We start from the raw sequence: 24221 nt of genomic DNA, 5'->3' as shown, positions 1-24221 counted from the left end.
ACAAAGAATGGATTGTAAATATGGGGATGAGTTTATATTATATATATATTGGGAGAAGGTCTAAATGTTGGATACCTAATTGTGAATAATGTTAAGGAAGTGTCCTTCACACAATTATTTATAAATATCATCCTGCAAATTACTACATGAATACATTTTTAAAAAGACAAACACAAACTGCTCTTTCTGTGATTAATAATAAGAAACAGTTTTCACCTTTTTTTGTAATTGTACTCACACCACAATATTTTCTAAGAGAAATTTGATAATGATGTTGGCACTTTTTTTATTTGGAAATGTAAATTGAACAGTTAAAATATATATTTAGTTGTCTTATTCTCGTTGAGATATGTGAAATTTACAAAAAAGTTTGTCAAGACACTAAATATCTGCATGTTTTATAATATTTTACTATCAATACATTATTGTTATATTTGTATGCTATCACTTGTATACTGAATATATATTATTATATCCTCTTGTTTGTTCAAATAAAAAAATATTTAAATTAAATAAGAACAGGAAGGAACCTATTCACGGATCTCAGTTCCGGGTAGGATTTGTTTTTTTGTAACACCCTTACCGCGGCTGTCAGATGTCTTCACTTATGTAGAGCAACGTTCGTCTTTTTTCTCTTTTAGCTCTCGTGTTGCGTTTTTGCAGCCGTTTTTGGTAAGTAGTTTAAAGATTTGGTTCAACATTAGTCAACGGGTTATATTTATTTTTATTTTGACTTTTAAAAAGTGTTTATGTATCTATAAGTTGGCTTAGCTAGCCTAGCATCGCGAGCAAGGGCGTAGGTTTGCATATGGTCCATAGGGACTAGTCACGACCAAAGTTTGCGAAAGAATCCCCACCACATTAAGTATAAAACATGCTACCTGCATCTCGTGAGTTAAAGGGAAAATACACCTAAATTGTGCGTAAAGTGTCTTTATTCTTTGATCGCTGGGTAACCATCATCACCTCGGAGTTACAGATTTATATTGATCAACAGTAGAGCTGCATTCACATGCTCTGACATTGAAACATTTTATTCCTGTTGCACAGCAGTGGAACACGTTTCACATACAGTCAGCACACTGAGCACAGACAGTGCAAGAAATATAACTGCTACTGTGTAAAGGGAATACGGCTGGTAAAAAGCACCTTATTTGTTTAAAGTGTGCAAACCAAATGTTATTGTTCATATAGCAGTACTTTTCAAATAAAAGTGCGTAATACACTACTTTTGAATTCATTATTGAACTTTGCCATAACAATGCGATTAATCGCAAAACATCCATGCGATTAATCGAGATTACAAATGTTAATCGTTGCCCAGCACTACTACTAATTGCATAAAGGAAGAAAACACTTTATTTATAGCCTATTAAGTGCTGCAGAATTTATTTTGTCTTTTTTGGCTGCACAACTGGGAAAAGTTTTTTATATATATTTTGGATATAGAATATACTGTTACTGTATATTGGCATTTTAGCAGAACGTTTTTTATTCATTTATTTAATTATTTATTATTATTATTATTTATTTGGTGCAGAATACTGTTTTGTATACTGGTTTTATTACTGTTATTATGTTTAAATCAGTTCCAAGTTTCACAAATGTTAATATATTTTAAGTGTGCCTGTTCAACATAATATCAACTCAGTTTTTTTTATACGGCCGGGGGGGTTTATACGCCCTTGGATTTACTGCTCTTATGGCAAATGACAAGTGAGATAAGCACAATTATTATTTATTTATGTGCTTATTTATTTATTATTGAATCAGTTATTAGATGTTGCCTACCGTCACGGTAGAAGTTATTAGATTATTAGAACATCTGATAACTTCTACTATCACAGTAGCAGCACCAGATTCCTGGGGGTGGACATTAGTGAGGACCTCTCGTGGACAGCCAACACAACATCACTGGCAAAGAAAGCCCAGAGGCGCCTCTACTTCCTCCGCAAACTGAAGAAAGCAAGAACCCCCCCACCCATCATGTGCACTTTTTACCGAGGCACCATCGAGAGCATCCTGACAAACTGCATCACTGTGTGGGGCGGATACTGCACTGCTTACAACAGGACAGCTATTGTTATCCTGTTTTCTTTATTGTTGAAGCATTCCAACTATAGTTATCCTGTTTTCTTTATTCCACTATTTCTTCCGTACGTTTTTTGCAACTCTTCTCCTTCCACATTTTTTAAGCTACAGAAACCGTTCGAATATCAAAATGTTCAGCTCTTTCAGCAGAGGGGTGCTATGACTTTTCATATTTCAAATATTTAAACTTTTTGAATTATTAAGCTTTTTGCACATTTGTTTTTGAAAAGGTTTCTATGGAGAATAGTTTCAAATCCTCTTAAATTCTTCAACTTTCAAATCCTTCAACTTCCTCATACTTTCAGCTACAGACACCATTTCAACTTTAAAATGTTGGGAAAATCCTGATCTTTTGCCGCATAATTCAGCTTTTTGATATCTTTTATACTTTTTGAACTGTCCCATTTGAACTTTTATGATTTATTCAGTCCTTTCCTTCCTTTATAATGGGTGTGTATTGCGCAGTTCGCAGTTCTCATTTCTTCCCCTGAGAGGGCTGACAGCACATCTGTCCATCAGCATCTCCTCTGTCTGCGATGTTTCTGGTCTATCCATGGAGATTGTTTCCTGAACCTCCGATCCACACATGAAGATGTTGGAGATGCCTTGTCTTTTGCCTTTGACTCCACAATTTTATCAGATATCATCTACTATCACAGTAGAAGTTATTAGAAGTTGTCTACTATCACAGTAGAAGTTATAGATGTTGTCTATCACAGCGATAAAGGAGAGGGCAGAGTTGACAGCTGAAACCTCTTTATGGATCAAGTCTTCCTCAACCTCTGAAAAGCTGTGTGTCATCCAGACTGGACATCACCTGGTTCTCATTTCTTCCCCTGAGAGGGCTGACAGCACATCTGTCCATCAGCATCTCCTCTGTCTGCGATGTTTCTGGTCTATCCATGGAGATTGTTTCCTGAACCTCCGATCCACACATGAAGATGTTGGAGATGCCTTGTCTTTTGCCTTTGACTCCACAATTTTATCAGATATCATCTACTATCACAGTAGAAGTTATTAGAAGTTGTCTTCTATCACAGTAGAAGTTATCAGATATCATCTACTATCACAGTAGAAGTTATTAGAAGTTGTCTACTATCACAGTAGAAGTTATTAGAAGTTGTCTGCTATCACAGTAGAAGTTATTAGAAGTTGTCTGCTATCACAGTAGAAGTTATAGATGTTGTCTATCACAGCAATAAAGGAGAGGGCAGAGTTGACAGCTGAAACCTCTTTATGGATCAAGTCTCCCTCATCCTCTCAAAAGCTCTGTGACTTGCGGGGCTTTCAAACAGTCCACCTCGGCATTAAATGGGTCGACGAGGAACGTGATCTGTGGCCTTTTCAGTTGTAGATCACGGAACCGGGCCACAAAGCTTTCGTGCAGGTTTTCAACCAGTGTTGCAGCGTTGTATTTTCATCCCACGCACATGAACTCAATCGAAGCGAACACTCATATTACAAAGATACACACTTCGATATGTAAGTAAGAGCCGCATGAAACCGGGCTTAGAGCCGCGTGCGGCTCGGGAGCCGCGGGTTGGCCGCTTCTGTTCTGGTCTATCCATGGAGATTGTTTTCCGAGTTGGACTTCCGTGAGGGGGAGTGATGCCCGGATTAGTTACAGGCTCTTCACTTGGAGCGATGAAGGAGAGGGCAGAGTTGACACATGAGGCTGTAACCTCTTTATGGATCAAGTCTTCCTCAACCTCTGAAAAGCTCTGTGTGTCGTCCGGACTGGACTTCACCTGGTTCTCATTTCTTCCCCTGAGAGGGCTGACAGCACATCTGTCCATCAGCATCTCCTCTGTCTGTGATGTTTCTGGTCTATCCATGGAGATTGTTTCCCGAGTTGGACTTCCGTGAGGGGGAGTGATGCCCGGATTAGTTACAGGCTCTTCACTTGGAGCGATGAAGGAGAGGGCAGAGTTGACACATGAGGCTGTAACTTCTTTATGGATCAAGTCTTCCTCAACCTCTGAAAAGCTCTGTGTGTCGTCCAGACTGGACTTCACCTGGTTTTCATTTCTTCCCCTGAGAGGGCTGACGGCACATCTGTCCATCAGCATCTCCTCTGTCTGCGATGTTTCTGGTCTATCCATGGAGATTGTTTCCCGAGTTGGACTTCCGTGAGGGGGAGTGATGCCCGGATTAGTTACAGGCTCTTCACTTGGAGTGATAAAGGAGAGGACAGAGTTGACACATGAGGCTGTAACCTCTTTATGGATCAAGTCTTCCTCAACCTCTGAAAAGCTCTGTGTGTCGTCCGGACTGGACTTCACCTGGTTCTCATTTCTTCCGCTGAGAGGGCTGACAGCACATCTGTCCATCAGCATCTCCTCTGTCTGCGATGTTTCTGGTCTATCCATGGAGATTGTTTCCTGAACCTCCGATCCACATATGAAGATGTTGGAGATGCGTTTGCCCACAGACGAGACGAACTTGCAGATGTTTCTGCGCTTTTTGGGTTGTGTCAGGTGATATTCGACATGGGAGGCAATGCAGTTCCCAAGTTCTTGTTCCTCTAATCTCATGGACGACTGCACCTTTTCTGAACCGCCCCAGTTCTCACACAGGAACTTGAAAATAGCCTTGTCAAGTTTTTTTAATGTTTTGGGTTTAAAATTGACATCCTGGACTTTGATCCACGTTCTTTCAAACAGACGCATAGTGATGGCCTCGGGGTCTGCAGTGCTCCATGTCAGATTTGGTTTCTCGAATATCCGCGAAACCAGCGCCTCCACGAATACCTGAACTGCCCTTTTCTTTAGTTCTTCCTGTGCTGTTGCACCTGGCGCAGGTTCATCATGTGAGTCCTTGTATACTGAGCCAGTTGTTGAACGTTCGTTATTGAACCAGAAGTACGGATGATACTTAGGGTATATTTTGTGTGAGACGTACTCACTCAGCATTTCAAGCTGTAGTGTTTCTAGTCTATCCATGGCGATTGTTGCTGTTTTATTCTAATCTTCAATGCAGTCTGCTTTTAAAACTCCTCGGTAAAGATGTCACGTATAGCTCTGTGAGTACAACACTACACTCGGGCTGAAGGATAGCCTCACGTGACGTCACAAAGGCTCGAAACAGAACGCCCACAACGGATCGTTCTGTTTCGAGCCTTTGTGACGTCACGTGAGACAACATCCGGTTTCTTCAGACGAACATCCGGTTTTCAGAATAAGATTTCAACAAAGTATGAATTATATTCACATTAAGTATAAAACATGCTACCTGCATCTCGTGAGTTAAAGGGAAAATACACCTAAATTGTGCGTAAAGTGTCTTTATTCTTTGATCGCTGGGTAACCATCATCACTTCGGAGTTACAGAATTATATTGATGAACAGTAGAGCTGCATTCGCATGCTCTGACTGTCATGAAGACAGAAGACAGACATTTTGATGAAACGTGCTGAAACATTTTATTCATGTTGCACAGCAGTGGAACGTTTCACATAAAGTCAGTTACGGCGGTTATGTCAGTGTTTCTTAGGACACATCTAGCGATCGGACGTCTGTATTTCTTTTGGTTTGTGCAGGATTTGTTTCCACGTTGATGAAAGCTAATTCTTCTTCTCTTGTCACGCCGCAGATGTAATGTAATGTCAGATAAGCGTCAGCGTGCCAGAGTCCAGGGCTCCTGGGCCAAACAACTGCCAAAACACTCTGGACCAACAGGTAGTTTACGGGTGAACGTTGATATTCACGTATTGGTAGTATGTGACTCCCTCTGCATGCTTCTCACTGAATAAGATCATTATTTATATGAACTTATTCATAGCCCTGTATGCTGGATTATTGTGTAGACAACAGATTCTTTGTGTATTTTTATTTTTTTTACCAGGTGCAGTCTCAAACAACCAACAACCCAAACATGTCGACCCAGACCCAAGTTCCTGGGGAGGTGGGCCACAGAAAACACCCAAGACATTTGAGTTTCATCAGCCCACCAAGGTAGACGGTGCACATAAATGTCCTGGTTGAATGTTTGGATAATTGGAGCTTTTGCAAAACGTTTAGAATGTTTTATACGGAAGTGCTTCCTCTTTCTCGTTTCTGTCTTTTCTTCATCGCAGCAAGTTAGAGATGTTCCACCAGTGAAGGTGATGGAGTAAGTTACACATTTCTATCCTGACTGGTCAGACCTAAACATCAAATTCATCTCTTTCAAATATGTTTCTGTCTCTTGACTGATGACATGTTGGCTTGTTATTCCTTTGTATACTTCACACATGTTGGCTAATATACATTATTTTGTTCTGGACAGGCAGGCGGGTATTCACGAGATCAGCCATGGACCATCAGGAGTGTCCAGGTGAGGGAACATTTACTTTTTATATTAAAAAAAAAGAGTTTAAATCAGTTATGAACAACCCAGTGAGTTAAATCATGATAACAAATCTGTGAATGCATTTTACGTCCAGTAGGTGGCAGTCATCCCTCAAGCAACAGTGTGTATAGCACTCAGTGACTCTCATGCCTCCTGTCTCACTTATGGTACCCACTAGGACATGTGGAAGTGAGCCATGTTCTTTAACAGACACTGAATATGTAGGGACATGTGCTGTACATACAGCACAATGGACAAGCAGAATGTTCCATTTATTTCTTAGGCATTGAGCTGATGCTTTCATCAAGACTAAAATACAGAGAGTCTCTAAAATGACAGACAATCAAGAGTAGGGAAACTAACCTCGAGCCAAAGGAAGCTTACAATCGATATTCTGTGATTGTGAAGTGTGACTGTGGTCGCTATTTAACACCAACCATCACGAGAATAGGCACATTACTCTTTAGCTGGTCTTTCGTCTTAACAATAATGGAAATTCGCTTTTTAGACTACTTTTCACCAAAGTCTTCTCTAGATAAGACGAGCCACTGCGTATGTTCTGGTTCACTATGCTTTTTAAAATGATTTTTGGAGAAATGTATGCAGAGTGTTTTGTCTTTCCGTCGGTCCAGACTGCGGCTGCTGCCTGGGTTTCTTCCCCCGGAAGAGGCTGACTGGATGTTCAGTAAGCTGTTGGCAGAGCTTCCCTGGTCCCAGAAGACCAACTATAGACAGGGTGGGTACCAGGGGCTTAAGGAGAAGCAGTATGACACGGGGGAAGTGTGAGCCCATCGTGTAAGCTGGAGGGTGAACAGGGTTCTAGTTTCTTTGCAGCGCAGCATTGAACTGTTTATTTTCATCATGTTTAAGACGTTTTTATGGAGGAAAGTCTATTAAAGGCTACATTTATTTGAACAAAAGCACAGTATTAGACTTTGTTCAGAGTGCTTCTGTGTTTTTATAGTGATAGGACATTGTTTGGTACACATGCCTGATTATTTTTTTTTAATTCAACTTTCAACACAGTATACGCACTACGTGGATCTTTTTTTATATATGGCAGCTCCTCTTTGACTATAAAGAAACATTTCATTTCCAGAGCGCTCCTCAGTGAAGCTGGCTGCTTTTACTTTTATAATTTGTATAAATATGTATATAGACGTCTTGTTTGTACACACCGTACATTCTGTTCTTTCCATATACTTAATAGTTATATGCGTTGTTTTGTATGTTTTAAAAATCAAGTTGAAGCAATTTTATACTTTACTTTTACTAACTTTTTTTTATGCTTTTTACAAATGGGGGGGAAAAAAAACAATAAAAATAGTTAAAGTAAGCAGAGTATATCTGGAGAAGATGGAAGACAACAGCAGAAACTGACGCCTCTCCCTCCTTGCACGTGCAGAAGTTGTGCAATGGCTTCATTTTGAAAAACAGTCGTCATTTTCCTCTCAAAGGAAAGAATAACTCTCCTTGTGTGCAGACGGACTACACAGGCTTCTCTCAGCTGGCTCTCGTCCATCTTGTGTGTTGCTCTGCGATAGCTCCGCAGCAGACAAACGGCACGATAAAGACAACAAGATGACCGAGATGATTTCCAAACACAGATCATAAAGTTGTGTAATCTCAAGCCATCACTCCTGAGACTTGGTCAACAAAGTCCACGTGATGTTTGGGTTGAAGAGGAAGTGGTGGAGAAATGATGTTCACCCCTCTTCTCTCATTTATCCTCTCTTGTTTTAAAAACCCTCTTGACTCAGTTTTTCCGACCGTTGCTCACGGCTCTAAGTTGGATCCTGTGCATGAGTTACGGTTTTGTTAATCTTTTCCCCCTGATAACATCTTTTCATGGAAAGACTAAGGCTTTTGAAAGTTGACCACACATGTTTATATGAGTATTAGCTCCAGAGGACCTGAGTAACTGATGCGATGGCTGCTTGAGCAGTTTGTTTTGGTTTCACCGTGTTCTCGTCCCGGAGGGCAAAATGTTTTAATGGCACACGATTGGTTCTTGGAAGAGATCTTGTTGTTCCCAGAGAAAGAACAATGCACCATTACCAACAAAGGCAGACAAACAGAGAGAAATTGGATACTTTTTCCTGTGCTAGAAATAGATTTGGGTGGAGATGAGAGGTATGAAAACAGACTGGTTTCATTCTCCTTGGAATTGTCTCTCTACCTCATTGCATTTAAAAAAATAAATTACAAAAATTGCTAATGTATATAGCATGTTATCCTTTGTTTACATTTTATATCGCAGTTGTAGTAGTTTGGTATATATATTGTGGATTCCAATATGGTTTTATGGTTTGGCATTTTTATTATTAAATTAAAAAAAAGTTTAAAACCCCTTAATACAATACTATACAAAGTATAGTTTTAGTACCCGCCCTAAAACTGTGATATTATTTAGAAAATCTTACGATACTCCGACTGTAAATGAGGGGTTTATGGCATTATAGTTTAAGAACTGTATGCCGTTACAGATATCCTGACCGTGGTCTCCTGTGGTTCTTCTGAGGTAAAGCTGTATTTGTTTGTGTGTGTTGGTCCAGGTGAGGCGTACGAGGAGCCCAGGCTGACTTGCTGGTTTGGAGAGCTGCCCTACACGTACGCTCGCTCCACCATGGCTGCCAACGCACAGGTTAGATAAACTCATTCAACCTCCAAGACCAACGTTTTCCACACATTTTTATTCTATCTTTTCCGTATTAATATTTTGTTTTCCCTCACTTGTCGTGTTGTTGTTTCATATCTTTTAATCGTGTCTCGTTTCTATTTACATTTAGTTTCAATATTCTTTTCTTAATTAACTGCTGAACGCTCTTCCCCCCTCGTAGTGGCATCCATTGCTGTCGACCCTGCGCGAGGCAGTGGAGCAGGCGAGCGGATGCAGCTTCAACTCGCTGCTGTGTAACCTGTATCGGGACGGCCACGACAGCATCGGCTGGCACAGCGACGACGAGGCCACCTTGGGCAACAAGCCCACCATCGCCTCCATCAGTCTGGGCGACACCAGAGTGTTCGGCCTCCGCAAGAAGCCTCCGCCGGTGAGATGATGGTGGAGCATTGAAGCTGGTGTACGTTCTTACGTTTGGAGTAGGACTAAGAATTTGTGTGTCTGAACACTTGAATCCTTTTCTTCTACTTACTTATCCTCCTCCAGCCCCCAGTGGTCTCATAAAGTGTTTGACTTGGCCTTCTGCAGATGCTGTTTCTGACCTTTTTGCTGTTCCTCATGAGTTTGTTTTGAGGGTAATACTTGGCTAAGTCAGGTATAGTGTTTAGACTTAGAGGCCTGTGTTCTATAGTTGTCGGTCATTTGAAGTGTTAAAGTGTACACTTCTCAGGAGGCAGGCTTCATTACTCATGAAGTAGAAGAGTTGTAGTGATCCGCAGGCAACGGAATGGGCCTTCAAATGAGTTTGTGGCTTTTTGATCTCCTCTGTGCATCAATGTGTGTGTGTGTGTGTGTGTGCGCTTTACTCTTTTAGGAGGAGAACGGTGACTTCACCTATGTGGAGCAGATTCGGGTTCCTCTCAGTCACGGGACACTTTTGGTGATGGACGGAGCCACACAAGACGATTGGCAGGTGAGCTCCACCAATCAAATGCAAGGGCCTGTTCAGGCGAAATGGCCACTCAGAAAAAAAACACACCGGCCACAGCGGCGGATCAGAAGCAGGCAGACATTTAACGACTGCTTTAAAAGTGTTTTTGTTTACCCGTCAATCAAACAACTCGAGCATTACTGAATGTCTTGTTTCACGTGTTTTATGTTGCAGTTATGACTTGAGCTCTCTTCTTCGGGCTTCTTCTGTTTATAGCAAACAAAGCTCACATGTCATCATGTTCTTCCTCTAGAAGAAAAACTCACCTTCCACCACATGCTTAGAAAACAATTTAAAAGCTTTTCTCAGACTTTTTCATGATAATATTAATAATAGCAAAACAGAAATGTAAACGTTTTGTAATATTACTAGAACTGCACTGTAACAGCCATTGTATCTAACACTATCAACAATAACTACTAAATAACTGGTAAGTTATTTAACATCCTGTACTCTCTGGTACCTGCCTTTTATAATCAGTCCAGAAACAGTTGAATGAACAGTGACTTTGAAGTGAATGCATCCATTGCCTCATTAAGCCTTGAACATTTACAGTAAATAGTCGAGCACGGAAAACCGTATCTGCCTCAGCCAGGTGAGGTCGAGTGAAGACTGACCTCACCTGCACTGCCCGTGTTTGTGTCGTGCTTTTGTGTGTGTATGTGTGCTTGAATGCCTCCGGCTCAACACACGTGACGGGATAGACCTGTGTTCAAGGCAGAGAGCAAAGATGGATGGAGTGGCCCTCCAGATAATCGCAGAGCGCCAGAATAATGAGTCATTTGTTTTGCAATCGGGGACAGCGGTCGGGTTTGTGTGAGAGAGATGAGGAAACATCTTTGTGTGAGTAACAGAGAGTGTGAGCCTGAAGCTGCTCTCTGGGACTGTGACAGTATGTTATAATACAATAGTTTGAAGTTAGTAGATAAAGAAAGCTCAACTTCTGGTCGTAATATTTAGTTTTAAAGCTTTGTTTGTACATGAACAAAAAGTATAATTAAAGTTGGAGAACAAAACAGGTGTGCAGGAGAGGACAGAAACACTGTGAGCACTTTATGGTAAACGGCAGCGGAATAGAAACCTTTATGTGTCGGTTCCACATGGGAAGTCAAATTGGAAGTCATTTGAAATGTTATTTCATTTTTGAGAGCTATACTGCGGGGAAGATTTTCTTTCAGCTGGTCACGCTGAAGTGAGAGAAAAACAGAGGGGATGAGAGGGAGTACAGAGAGAGAGAGACACGGTGAAAGAGCTTAAAGGAGAGAAAGAAAAAAGGGAGAAGGTCACAGGTGTTTTATGGCGACACCTCCCTGAGTATCTCAACAAAGGTTTCATCTCTCCTTTAAAGATCTTGCCAGAGAAAGAAGATCACACCATCCATTAATTCTTCCTCTGTCACCTCAGTCCTGGTCTGCCTAATAAAACCTCCTGGCTCCGCTGGAGAGGTTTGGAAGTGAGTGCTAAATATTTACCTAAACCTGACAAACCGGCTCAAGTACTTCATTTGTTTGAAAAAGGATACAGGGTTATGATACAGGGTTATTTCTGCCTGTTCCGGACTCTTTCTTTGGAGGCTGTGACAGAACCAATTTGAGTTTGAGACCTTCAGAGTGAGGGTCCTCACTTTTGGGACAGACCATCAAAGGCCTGTTTGAGGGTTCAGACTTAGTTTTAAAGTTCAGGTTAGAATTAATTTAGTTTAGGGTGAGGGGCATTATGTCAGTTAGTGGCCTCACAAAGATAGAATTTCAAGATTGTGTGTGTGTGTGTGTGTGTGTGTGTGTGTTTAAGGGCACGAGATGCACAAGTGGAAATTATTCTCTATGCAAAAGGTCCAGAATTATATCAAGTTGAACTTTGTGTCTGTGCTATTACAGAAAATGGTTCAGCGCTGTTTTTGGAAAAGGGAATAAGTTTGCCTTTTGCCCCGCATGTCAAATGGTAAGAAAATGGTGTTTGTTGAGTTGCCCTGTGTTCGGAGTGCAGAGGTCAGCTGCAAAAACAAAAATACGCTCGTCTTTAGGGAACTCCTTAAAATGTTAATCCTTCCTTGTGTTCTCATATTTATGCATTAGTGTATGAGTCTGTGTTTTTTGGCTGATAACAGGTCATTTTTTTAATTTTATTTTTATTTATTTATTACAATACTGTTCATTTGACCATAGAACCATGATTAAAGAAAACTAAGATATTGCTTCACTTGTAAACTAATTATCTGAGATTCCCCAAAGCAGCCAGTGTGTCTATTAATGGCCAAATGCCCACGAGAACAAAGAGTCTCTAAGCCGGTGTTTCTCAAAAAGGGCACTTTGGAGCACTGGAGGGGCTACTTGTGATTTTTTTTTTTTTTAAATATAAGTCATGCATAATTCCTTAAATAGTTATACTATAATATATATATATATATATATATATATATTTCAGCCAACTGCCGTGACAAACGCGACCACGGTCACGTTTGTGACGGGGAAGCCAAGTTCTTTTTCATACGTTGGCGAAGTCATGACCCGCCCTACTCTGCCTCTGATTGGCTGGTGCTTGTTGTCTATGTTGGTTTGGTTGGTTAGGTTTAGTCCTGAGGTGCGAGATTGTTTTAGGTTAGAGCGAGACAAGCCGAGTAGGACGGTTCATGCCTTTGCCATCCGATGTAAAAAAACTGGTTTCCCCGTCACACGAAACACACGCGACCGTGATTGCAGTTGTTACGCTGCTGGACTGTTAACAATTTCACACTGAATGACACAAATCTAAAATGGATTTGTGGTTGAAATGTAACAGCTGAAAACAAAGCAAAAAACAGATCCAACAAAATACCGTCAGTAACATTTGAAATGTAGCATTTAAGTGTTTTTCGTTACATCGTGTTGTAAATCAGACGCCGATGACGCCGCGCTGGATTATATGTTGTGCTGGACAGACAAACATTTCAAAGGGGATACATCATTGAAAAAATAAGTTTGAGAACCACTGTTCAATGCCACTAACTCCTTACTTTATAGACTAGTAAAGTAAACAAGTAAAATGCATCTTTTATCTGTCTCTCCGTCTCCACCAGCATCAAGTGTCTAAAGAGTACCATGACCGAGGCCCACGCATCAACCTGACCTTCAGAACTATGTACCCAGAGCCGGAGGACCACAGGCCGGGTACCAAGCTGCGATTCACATCCAAGCAACCATAAAACTCCCCCCAGAGACAGGTACTTACTTACTGTGTCTAGCGGCTCTGCATTTAAAGCAGCGATCCACACAACGTTAGATCTGATGGTTGAGGAAAAGATTTTGTAGCGTCCGAACGCCATCGTCCTTCTCTGTCAGCAGTTTGAAACAAGTCTTGTAAACACTCTGTTTCAACCCACAGTATGAATAACGGCTTCTTCCAACTGAAACAGGGAGACTTTCACCTGTGAACCATAATAACTCGTGACCAGTGGTGACGATCAGATATCAGGGTTTTCAGAGAAGCGTAAGAATTGTTGATAATGAAAGTTTGAAGGCTGGGTTAAAATGTCAGCTCTGCATATTACTGTGACTTTATTTATTTTTTCAGCACAGACAGTTGCTTGGGTACCTTTCAGTTATTTTGTTACAGTCTTATGAAAAAGTTTAATTTTGACTCAAAGAGATGTCATGAAAAGTGTCTTTATGTCTCATTGACTGCTTGGAAAGTCACGGTCGACGCACCTTGTTTATCTCGGGGAGCTTTTTTGGAGAAAACACATTTGCTATAGAAATGGGATGGAACAAGTAAAGCGGCCACTTACAGGCCAATTACAGCTCCATCAGGACTGTGATTAGTTAATCATCCTGTTGTTAAAGGTTTGTCTGATCAGTCTCTCAAAGAGGTAATTCAGCTTTTAAATTAAAACCTCTAATATATCATGAACCGGAATCGTTAAAGTTCATCTAAAGTGTGCTTACACAAGTGTTGTTGTGATATCGTATGCACAGTTTAACTTTTCTGTTAACAAAACAAGTCAATATAGTTGCATACCCATTTTATTTTTTTTAAATCTCATAATGCAAATTAAATAAAGAAGACAGTACATCCAATCAATCTGGAGACATCAAACGACAAACAAGTTGACACGGCCACAGATGCTATCGGGACATGCTAACTGTGTATGGCATCCAGTGGTACATCCCACAGCCATAGAAAGGAGCTTTAACGGCCTGAAATAAACTTGACAAACTAAAGAAATTGAACCGCTAAACAATGTTCTTGGCAAAGTAACAGACACAATTAAAATGTAAAGTGTGTATTTGAAAATTCTTGATTTTGAGATTCCTGTTTATTTAAGGTTATGGCTTTTTTTGGGTTCTGCATCTACATCCCTGCATTCTGTTCAAACAGGACATTAGTGCATCAGATAGGACATCAATACTTACTGACATTTTAATAAAAATGCATGAATTGAGGAAAGTACACGGTTCATGTTGCATTCTATTTATTCTGTAACACTAAAGAGATGCAGTAGGGGTTCGTGATTGCCGTTGTTCTGAAATAAACAAATACATCTCTGAATCCACTTCCATTGTGTCCTATTTTCCAAAAAACAGATGTTTGTCAATTTAGCATAAAATACCTTATTTGATACATGAAATGGAATTGAAACCCTTAATTTTGTAGCAGCACTAAAATTGCATATGGGACAGGCAAGTTCACACAAAATACCACGTTGTGTGGAAAGTTTGTCATTAAACTATTCTACAATCTGTCATCATGTTGGCAAAATACAGGAGACAGTGGAAGGTTCTCGCCAGGATCTCTGAGACGAGACAGATTATGCAACCATTGGTGTGACTTTACCCAAAAGACGCGATAATGTTGTTTAATAAAGATCAGTTCTATTTTTTTCATGTTGGCTCTCTCCAGCACTAAATTAAAAGTTGAAGTGCTGCCTCTCACTTTGAGGACTGCGTGTTGAGGAGCTCTGTTCTACTTATCTTCTGTACTTTTTGGAAATAGTCCCCAATTTATAAACAATAAAGGGCAATAGACTCGCATACAGACGAGGCAACCTAGGTTTCTTTTTTGTTATTTATTGGCCAAGTCTTGCTAAAAAGTGAAGATCGAGTCGGCAGAGTGTCACCCTTATAGACATTTTATTTTAAAATGTTGTATGGAGAGCTATCACTCTACTGGGATAATAATACTTCTCACATTTTTATTCAGTAAATGATGGTCCATTTAGAGTCAAATAGACCATGAAGTGGAGTATACTTTAGGGCGGGGCTACCCTGTGATTGACAGGTCACTACTGCTACGTCACTCCTCCGCAGTCCAAATATGGTCACTTCCGTTCAGTGGATGCAAAAAAAAAAACGAGATTGCGTCGCCTCAAATTCATATAGTTACATGCTAACTCTCACCGTAATGTCTGCATAACCCATAGCATCTTTTATTTTCAACCGCTACTTGAAAGCAGTGACTTCAGCCTCCACCCTCACTGAAGGCCGAAACGGTGTTTATGAGCTGTATTTGTTTGATCTGCTAGGTCAGCTCAGCGAGGCTTCATAATAATAATTGCAGTTGCAAAGAACACTGGGTCCCGGATCAGGTGATGGTATAGTAAAGTGACGGCTCAATCAGTAGTTTCTCTGAAAGTTAAGGCCACCGTGAACTGTTCAAACTAAACAGCCTCTGTAAACTGCAGCCTCAATTTTCCAAGTTCCTCTCAAACAGTGCAGCAGTCACTGTAACCCCGGTAACTTCTTTTTCGGCTTCCCCATCCGACTCTTGCCTGACTTTGGTCTGCTGATGTGTCTCGGTCTCACATGCCGGCCGTAATCTTTCCCCAAACTGCCTGACAATAAGAATAACAAACCTGGTTTTCTTTAAGCCTCACTGAGCAAACAGCTTTGGTAACACAAGACGGAAAGTAGTCTGCAGGATGTATTTCTGTGTATATAACGGGGAGTTTGAGGACTCGTATACTGTTTAATAGGGTCAGCAGACACCATTTCTCCCTGCAAGATCCTGTGCGTATGTGTTTGCCCACTTCCTAAAACCCCTGTTCTGTGTATATAAAAGTGTATTATTATCGTTAGAGGGTGAGTTAATGTGGAAGACCCACAGTGAGTGCAGCAGGTTGTGTCATAGCTCCGGTACAGTGCAGGTGAGAAATGAGCCACGCTGTGCCCGACGTTCACTGGCTCCTCGGTGAGGAGCCCCGAGAGGCAAAGATTGGGACATTTTGTACCAAAGGAGAACGACACGGCGCTGAACGTGAAACAGGTCTGGGCTGAACATTTAGTTTTGGAACAGCGTCTTCTCTTCAGGACATCGGGGCTTAGTGTGTTTGTGTTTACGACATGTCTTGTAGCAAATCATGCACCTGCTAACTGATTACAGGTTGTTCCGATGTTGGGATTGAATTTAAGTAATTGTGGTCAAAATGGGAAGCAAAGAACTACACCTCCTTAAAATGTGTGCAGTAAGATTGTTAAATTGTCAACTGTACATCGGTAGCCTTCATTGTTTCATTTAATACTTTGTACTGTGCTGTTTAATTTATATCAAATATCTTTAAAGCCCTAATCAATATTTTTATACAATCTTTTTAATATATTTTTATATTATATATTTATAACAATGAACTCAAAATCAAATACTATGTCTAGTATGAACTGTGTCAGTCGTTATGTAATTATTGACTCTGCAGTGGAGTTTTAACGTCTTCAAGCTTTTTATTTTAGTTTTGCGGCGCCTCCAACGTTGTGGCTCAGTCTCTCAGGTCTCATCAAGAAGACGGCTGCTGTTGAAACATCTCTAATAAACCAACATTACTGTACACGTCAGCTTGTTCCGCTGCACTAAAGTGAACCAAATTTTACATTTCAAGGTGAATTAAGTATTAAAGCTGCAGAAAGCCTTGGTGGAAAATGCTCACATAGATTTAGCAAGACTTGAGTACCAGAGAAAATAACCTTTCTGTATGTATCTGTATGAATGTGGCCATCTTAATTCCCACTACATACTCCGAATTAGACATTGTCTTCCTGTATCTGCAACACTTTCCCAGCACTGTCTGTCTGTTGTTGACGTTTTCCACTCTGCCTGGAAAGGAACTTGGCATGTGACACGATAGATAACTAACAAGCTGCCCGGCATTCCTGTGTTAGCCACTGTTTGCATGTTCCGTATCCCGACACCTGTTGTGCTGAGCTGGAAACATTTGGGTTCCTGCTAACTCCCTTTTAGCTCCCTCTGGAGCCACTGGGAGCCACCGTATGGATCACACCTAATTAGTCCTGAGTCCAGCGACGTTTCCTGTCCAGGCTGTTTACTGTGGCCACCTGATCTCCAGCCTCTGTGGTCTCACATTAGCAGACAGCGAAATATAAACTATCGGACCGTGTTTGCTTACAGAGCTTTAGATAGGTTGCCTGGCATTAAGAAGATGATCTGATCCACAAGGATGGTGAAATTAATCCAGTGGGGAATATATAACCGTAACAAACTGACCTGCATCTTGATTCTTGATTAATGCGCCAGCTGTTTGAACATGTTAAACCTATTTGAATATGGCACAATATGTTGAGTGGCGGATGCAGGCTGTCTGAGGGGCAAGGAGCAAAAACATATATAATTGGCACATGTGGTGGGGGCATAAGTGCACAGAAAGTATTCTAGCATGTAGGGCAGCCTATATGGCACTGCACCAGGTTTTCTCCACTAGAAGGGCGCCATAAAGGTGACTTTATCATGTCTTCTCCACTGGAAGGGCGCCATAAAGGACACTTCATCATGTTTTCTCTACCATACGGGCATCTGAGAGGGCCGTTTTGCTGAGTCCAGCAGTGGTTGAATACATGTATATTGTAGATTAAACAGCCTCTGAACTGTTAAACTTGAACTAAAATATCAAAGTTTCATTTTTTACCAGTGAAAAAAAACAAGACATCCATGATCCCCAGAAGAGTTTTCCTCTCGCACGACCATGAGGTTCAATATTTCTGAACCTCATGGTCACTGAAACAAAGTGTTCCAGTGAGAATGACAGTGAGCCAGCATGCACAATACCAGGACCCTGAAATCAAAGCAGCTGAATGGAATTCAGCCATCATTAAGTTGATTATTTGCACCAGTGCTTTTCCTGCTGAGACTAAAGGTCCTCCAAGAAAAAGGCCCATTCAACATGCATTTCTCAATCCGTCATTATCTTTGATGTCAAAAATGCAACATGCTAGAGTTATGTTTTTTTTTTAAATTTGTTGTCCAGGGTGAAGATATTGTGCTAAATATTCACGTAGCGCTTTAATCTCATTTAACGTAGTCTTGGTTATAGCTTGTTACAGTGGAAAGAGATAGAAAAATGCAAAAATTACACATATCAAAGGTCACACCCTATGTTTGAAGCCTCATTGTCACATAACAATTTTCCATAGTTTGTGTGCTAAAAGTGTGGGCAGTGCCACTTTTGCAGTTCAGTAATTAAACGGCAATTTGCAATGCCTGGAGCAAGCTTTACCCCTGAAGTACATAACTGTAATGTGATTTCCAGTGTCCACCAAGCTGTCACGTTTGTATTGTGGGAAAGCTGCAGGAGGCTTCTGAACGGTCATAAATACTGGTTGTACTGTCTTTCTATATGTATCTTGTAGAAGAGAACAGTCCATGAGTCTCTGAGTGTGCAGGTCAAATGTTTGCAGTATAGTGTCACTATACTGCGGCATTCTGGTAAACCTAAACTGACCTGCGTCTTCCATGGAGGGTAGTGAGTCAGTGAGATATTTCATTTTTAGTCTGTATGCAAATGTCCAAATGTACACACCCAACTATACACAAAGAATATACACTTGTTTTTGGTTTTACAACCGTGTGTGTGTGTGTGTGTGTGTGTGTGTGTGTGTGTGTGTGTGTGTGTGTGTGTGTGTGTGTGTGTGTGTGTGTGTGTGTGTGTGTGTGTGTGTGTGTGTGTGTGTGTGTGTGTGTGTGTGTTTAATATAGTCGTAAGTGGAGTCTGAAGTCATGCTGTGATTTGCTGGGAAGCTGCTCTGGGAACAAGTTGACCGATTCACTTCACCCTCCCAGCTCCATTGTCTCCCCCCCCCCCCCTCCCCTCCACTCCCCCCTCCCACTTCATGACTTCAGTTCTCTCTCCTTTATTGTGCCTCCTCCTCCTCCTCTCCTGCCCCTCCCTTCACCTATTATCCTCTTCATCTTCACCTCTCCATCTCTGTCTCCCGTCACCTTTTCCACTCTCTTTTATCCGGCTTGGTCACGTCTTGTTGGTCGGGTCATATTGCTGCATGCCTCTCTCTCCGGTCAACCTCTGAGAGAGATAAATAGATTCCCTAAATGCATAAACTTGCGAATCGGCTGCTGGACTTAAATCACATTCTTTCCCTGATACTTCAGTTGCTTGTTAGGACATCCTTCACTCCGCCATCACAATACGTATCTATTCCTTCCTCTCTCATATCCGCCTGCTGCCCTGTGAAGTCACGTCTTTCCTGTGTGAGTTATAGCGCCTGGCATCGATCACCTGTTAACAGACACGTCATTAGTGGCATCTTGAAGACATAACGGCTGATTGCAATGCACCGCCAATGTGGTCACACTTCACAAGCTGAGTCAGAGGGAACACATTTTTAATAGTGCTACGATTTTGCGCTACACAGTGAGAGTATTTCAAGAGACAATCCTGTAACCAGAAGGTCACAGCAGTGGGTCCATTAACAGTAGCTTCCTATCAACGGATCATTGGCCACAGTAACACTGGAAATAAATCCGCCTTATGAAGACATGCAGACTCATAATCATTTATTTAAGACATATGTTTCTCCTATGAACAGTTATAGGCGCCCATAGTGCACAGGGACAAGGACAAGAACTCTAACTGGCTTCACACTTGTGAACAAGACAAACCTTTTTGTTGGACGGCCTGGCGAAGACGGAGGTACAGCTGCTGGTTTTTGTAGTGGTGGATGGAAACGTGTTGCTCCCGACAAAAGCTGTTTTGACCTGAATTGTGATCTGGACGGTATAGTGCCCCCTGTCTCTGTTGTAAGAGGAGTAAGATGAAGGGTGCAACCCCAAGTTCAAACAAACCGCAAATCACTCGGTCCAAAAGTCTTTAAATGTAGTGTGAAAGTCAACAAGTCTGCAACACTAACAGCCCGTCCCTTCAGGCCTATCGCTATAAAGACCGGTAGGGTTATTACAATCCTGCGGTTTTTATTTATTTGTCAGAGCATTTGATTCATTTCCGGATATAAAAACAATTTCAAACATTTCAACACAAACAAACAATGTTTAAAATATACATTACCGACCCTAGTTTTATAGTCTTATGAATGTAGTAAACATGATCTCAGATGCATCTACATTCCTCCCAAATTAAAAGTGTAAACAAACAGCGATAGAACAAAAATAGTGTTCTCTATCTGTGGCCCTGAAAACGTCATTCATCCGCGTATATGCTCACGGTTTTGCAGCATAAACAGACTCAGTGTTCCTGCATGGGAATCCTTCCCAGTCTCCAAGTCTCAGTCTATAAATAACCATGTTGTCCCTGTGGTGTCTGACTGACTCAGTCCCAAGAGAGGGAGGGTAGTGGGACCAGGCCAACCCCCCCCCCCCCCCCCCCCCCCAGAGGATGACGTGCTTATTGATTTACACTAACGTTGCTGCAGGCACTGTTGTTATTAATATACTGCACTGAACATGGCTGCGTAAATGTAAACTACTGTTTACTTTTGCTGCAATCTTACGTTGGATAACAGTGCCTGTCGTGACCAAAACACTTAATTTAAGGGATTTAAGGTTTCCTTGAAGGTATTTCTCACACATCAATCATGCCGACTGATCAAATGTAGCCCTTCTGACACTGGCATTTCCAGTTTTTATGTAATAAAAATAACTTGGACGGAAACAATGTGAGAGATAGAAGGTAGAGCAGTCTGAATTAAAAGCATATAAAACCTTGATTAAGATCAAGTACAGTACATTTTCAGAGCGGCATTAGATTTGCCTCTAAAATAACAGAAAGGTAAAAACTTCATAGCTAGTGTGTGATCGTCGTACATTGTTGTAGTTGTGCTCACTCATAGTTCTTTAAGCGGAGAGAAGACATACAGTACCTGAGCTGTTGTGTTACTCACCAATTTTGGTTCCCCTCCTCTCCGCTGTCCCCTGACATTTAGTTTGCTATGGTAACAGGGGCGTCCTATCATGTACGGGTGGTTTGCCCGTTCGGGAATGTGGCCTGTGGCGTGTACCTCACCTCTTCACTCCGTGGACCTGGATAATGGATTTGCCTTTATATTCTCTGTCTCGCTCTGTCTCTCTCGCTGTGTCTCTTTTTGTCTGTGTCTCTCTCTGTGTCTCGGTCTCTCTCTCTCTCTCTCTCTATTTGTCTGTGTCTCTCTCTGTCTCTCTCTCTTTATGTCTCTCTCTCTCTCTCTCTCTCTCTCTCTCTCTCTCTCTCTCTCTCTTTATGTCTCTCTCTCTCTATTTGTCTCTGTCTCTCTGTGTCTCTGTCTCTCTCTCTTTTTTGTCAATATACATTCTGTTTTCAGATTTTCTTTCACACTGGTCTTTGGCTTTTAGTTTGTGTGGTCCCACCTAGAACAGGCTACACATAGTAAATACTGTGCATTATTATGTATTTATATATTTTATATATTACATGTGATCCTTTCAATGACTATACATTTAATAACCATCTGTCTATAGGGACAGAGGAGTTGTAAGTGTAAAACATGTGGATCTAGCTTGACTTTAACTTGTGACCCTTATTGTGAGGTTTAATTAACATGGAATTGCCAGTTGAATGGGAGTGAATAAGACTGATAGATTTAGTGTGTTTTTATGTGTGTAACTGTGTGTAACTGTGGCAAAGTGTTGTTGTCTCTCTCCGTGTGTATATAATTGTGTGCCCTAATTAGAAGTGTGTGTGTTAAAAGGGCACTCAGCACAGTGAATCGAGTTGGAGTTTGATTGCACAAGTGCAGATAATCGTTGTATTGCCAAAGGCCACCACAGTGTCAGCTGATAAACACACAGCTTTCCTCTGTTTATCTCCTCTTGTATGTTTTCAACTATACCCAAAAAAATAGAGTGGAGGTGGATGGGTTCAACAAACGACGATCTTTCAGCCAGGAGACCGCTGTTTGTTCCCCGTGTGACACGAGAAGTCAGTGTTGATTTCTGTCACGTAACTTGCGTACTTCAGTAACTACATTTCTGTGGTTATTTGAACCCAAACAAAGATCTATTCCTAAACCTAACTGACGGACAGACCGACATTGCCATCCGACCGTGGCGAAAAAAACTTTCTTCATAGTTGACTTGACATGTTTCTGTAACAACTGCAAATATTTAGATTGTGTTCAATTTCCAACTTTTTAAAAGTGAGCTACGATTGAACCGTCCCTTAAATCAGACACATTTCTTTACTGTTCAGTGTCACTTCTATTGTGTTTTTGGTTCAGCACATGCTATCAGCTACGCACTAACTAACATGCAGTGAATCACATTAATGCTGACAATGCACTTTAATCCAATTAAATTCATTAAAATCGACTCTATATTAAGACAAACTGCATTGCCAAATGCTTATCATGGCGTACATCTCTACCGGTGTATCTTCCATGTCAGCCCCTAAAGTAATCCCTCACATTGAGCCCTGTAACTCAACCTGCACACTCGCGACACACAAACATACTGTACACACACCCACTTACACACCGATGAAGTGGAACCTAGTGAAAGTCGAGCCCGCTTGTTAATTACAATGACTCCGTCTGATTCCTTTTCCAGGCCTTGCCCTTGTTTCCGACCGTGTTTCGTAACCAGGACTGTAACGTTTATACACGTATTATATCACTGATAGTGGCTCATATTCCAGTTGAGATCTCAGCAGGAATATGCTGCTGTAAGCTCCTTTTAAAAGTCAGTTATAAAAAGCTATAAAAATCAAATCAATTATGACACCTGTGTGAAAACTATTGCATGCAAAAAAAGGAATGTATCTATTTTATAGCTCTATGTTTTAAAGAACTTATATCAGTGACAGAGTCGATAAGTTTTTATGGTTCCCAAAATTAGGATACATTTTCCGTCACACTTCCAGCGAGCGAAGTAAAACTTGTTTGGTGCTTGGCAGGTTGCACAGTTGATTTATCAGAGCTGTTAGACCATCTAACTATAAAACAAGGAATCAAGAACAGGTCATATGATCTACTTCACACTTGGCGGATATATTGCTGCTGCAGTCCACGGCTCATTGACTGCAGTTCACTTCTGCTGGTATGTGCTGGATATTCTAATGTTACAACCAAACACGATGCAAACTGCACGAGTACAGTTAGTGCAGCTAAAAGAGGATGAAAACCTCTAAAAAGCTGTAGAGTTGGGCAATAATTCATATTACATGTAGTCATTTTATTGTTTGTTATAATATCAAATATTGTAACGTCAAAAACAAAGAACTGTACGGAGAAATTCTTTAAAGTGCCCCAGTTAACAAGCATATCCATATATGACAGTCTATTGCAAACCATCTTTAATAGGTGTGTGTGTGTGTGTGTGTGTGTGTGTGTGTGTGTGTGTGTGTGTGTGTGTGTGTGTGTGTGTGTGTGTGTGTGTGTGTGTGTGTGTGTGTGTGTGTTAGGGTGGGACAAGGGTGGTGTAGGTGATCAAGGAGAGGATTGGAGGGGATTATTTCTCAGCTGCCTCTGCCCATGCTTCCTGCTGGAAGTATTCCTCCCGAAATGCCATCGGCTGTTGATACAGGATGCAGGATGGGATAGAGCCTATAACATACCTACGTTGTACCTTGTTTACCTTTTCAAGTCCCGCCACCCCACATGCTCCAACCAAGGGAGGATGACGGTAGTGATGCGTTGATCAACTCCAGCATTCAGAAGTGTGAAGCACCAAAAACAAGCATTTCATTTTATGAGCAAACACAGGAATTTTTTTTTAGTTTTAATCTTTAAATTAAATCGTTAAGTGTTATCAAAGCCCCTATGTGAAAGAATAAAAAATGTCAGACTTGTATTGAAATGTTACAGGCAGCAATGCATACCTTGCCTTGCGCGGCAGTTGGATCTTCGCGATATCACGAGATCACATGGAAATCCATCTCCTCAGGCTTCAAGTAATGCATTTGTGTCCGGACTCGACCAATCAGCGTCCTGTGGGGAACGACTGGCAGCTGCAGGCGTGGTTTAGGAGTGT

At 41.2% G+C, this 24221-nt stretch overlaps 1 protein-coding gene across 2 annotated transcripts; it reads left to right on the top strand.

Annotated features, from left to right (window-relative positions):
* Positions 1-572: 572 nt before the first annotated feature.
* On the top strand, positions 573-14546 carry alkbh3 (alkB homolog 3, alpha-ketoglutarate dependent dioxygenase). 2 transcript variants are annotated; one of them, XM_079163693.1, is made up of 10 exons: positions 573-672; positions 5683-5768; positions 5935-6044; positions 6167-6201; positions 6358-6405; positions 7053-7156; positions 8976-9064; positions 9261-9470; positions 9915-10013; positions 13087-14546. In XM_079163693.1, the coding sequence occupies exons 2-10, from the start codon at positions 5693-5695 to the stop codon at positions 13210-13212; spliced, it is 897 nt and encodes a 298-aa protein (XP_079019819.1). In that variant the 5' UTR covers positions 573-672; positions 5683-5692; the 3' UTR covers positions 13213-14546. The 2 variants fall into 2 exon arrangements, with proteins under 2 accessions (XP_079019819.1, XP_079019820.1); XM_079163694.1 differs by lacking the exon at positions 573-672 and having other exon boundaries at positions 5360-5768.
* The last annotated feature ends 9675 nt before the right edge of the window (positions 14547-24221 follow it).

The sequence above is a fragment of the Pholis gunnellus genome, assembly GCF_910591455.1.
Source record: "Pholis gunnellus genome assembly, chromosome: 7".
NCBI lineage: Eukaryota > Metazoa > Chordata > Actinopteri > Perciformes > Pholidae > Pholis > Pholis gunnellus.
This window is presented reverse-complemented; position numbering and strand designations above follow the sequence as displayed.

Coding starts and splice junctions, on each gene's coding strand:
- alkbh3 (XM_079163693.1), top strand. CDS start 5,693: ATGTCAGATAAGCGTCAGCGTGCCAGAGTCCAGGGCTCCTGGGCCAAA. Junction 6,045..6,166: donor AGTTTCATCAGCCCACCAAG/GTAGACGGTGCA, acceptor TCTTCATCGCAG/CAAGTTAGAGATGTTCCACC. Junction 10,014..13,086: donor CCACACAAGACGATTGGCAG/GTGAGCTCCACC, acceptor CGTCTCCACCAG/CATCAAGTGTCTAAAGAGTA.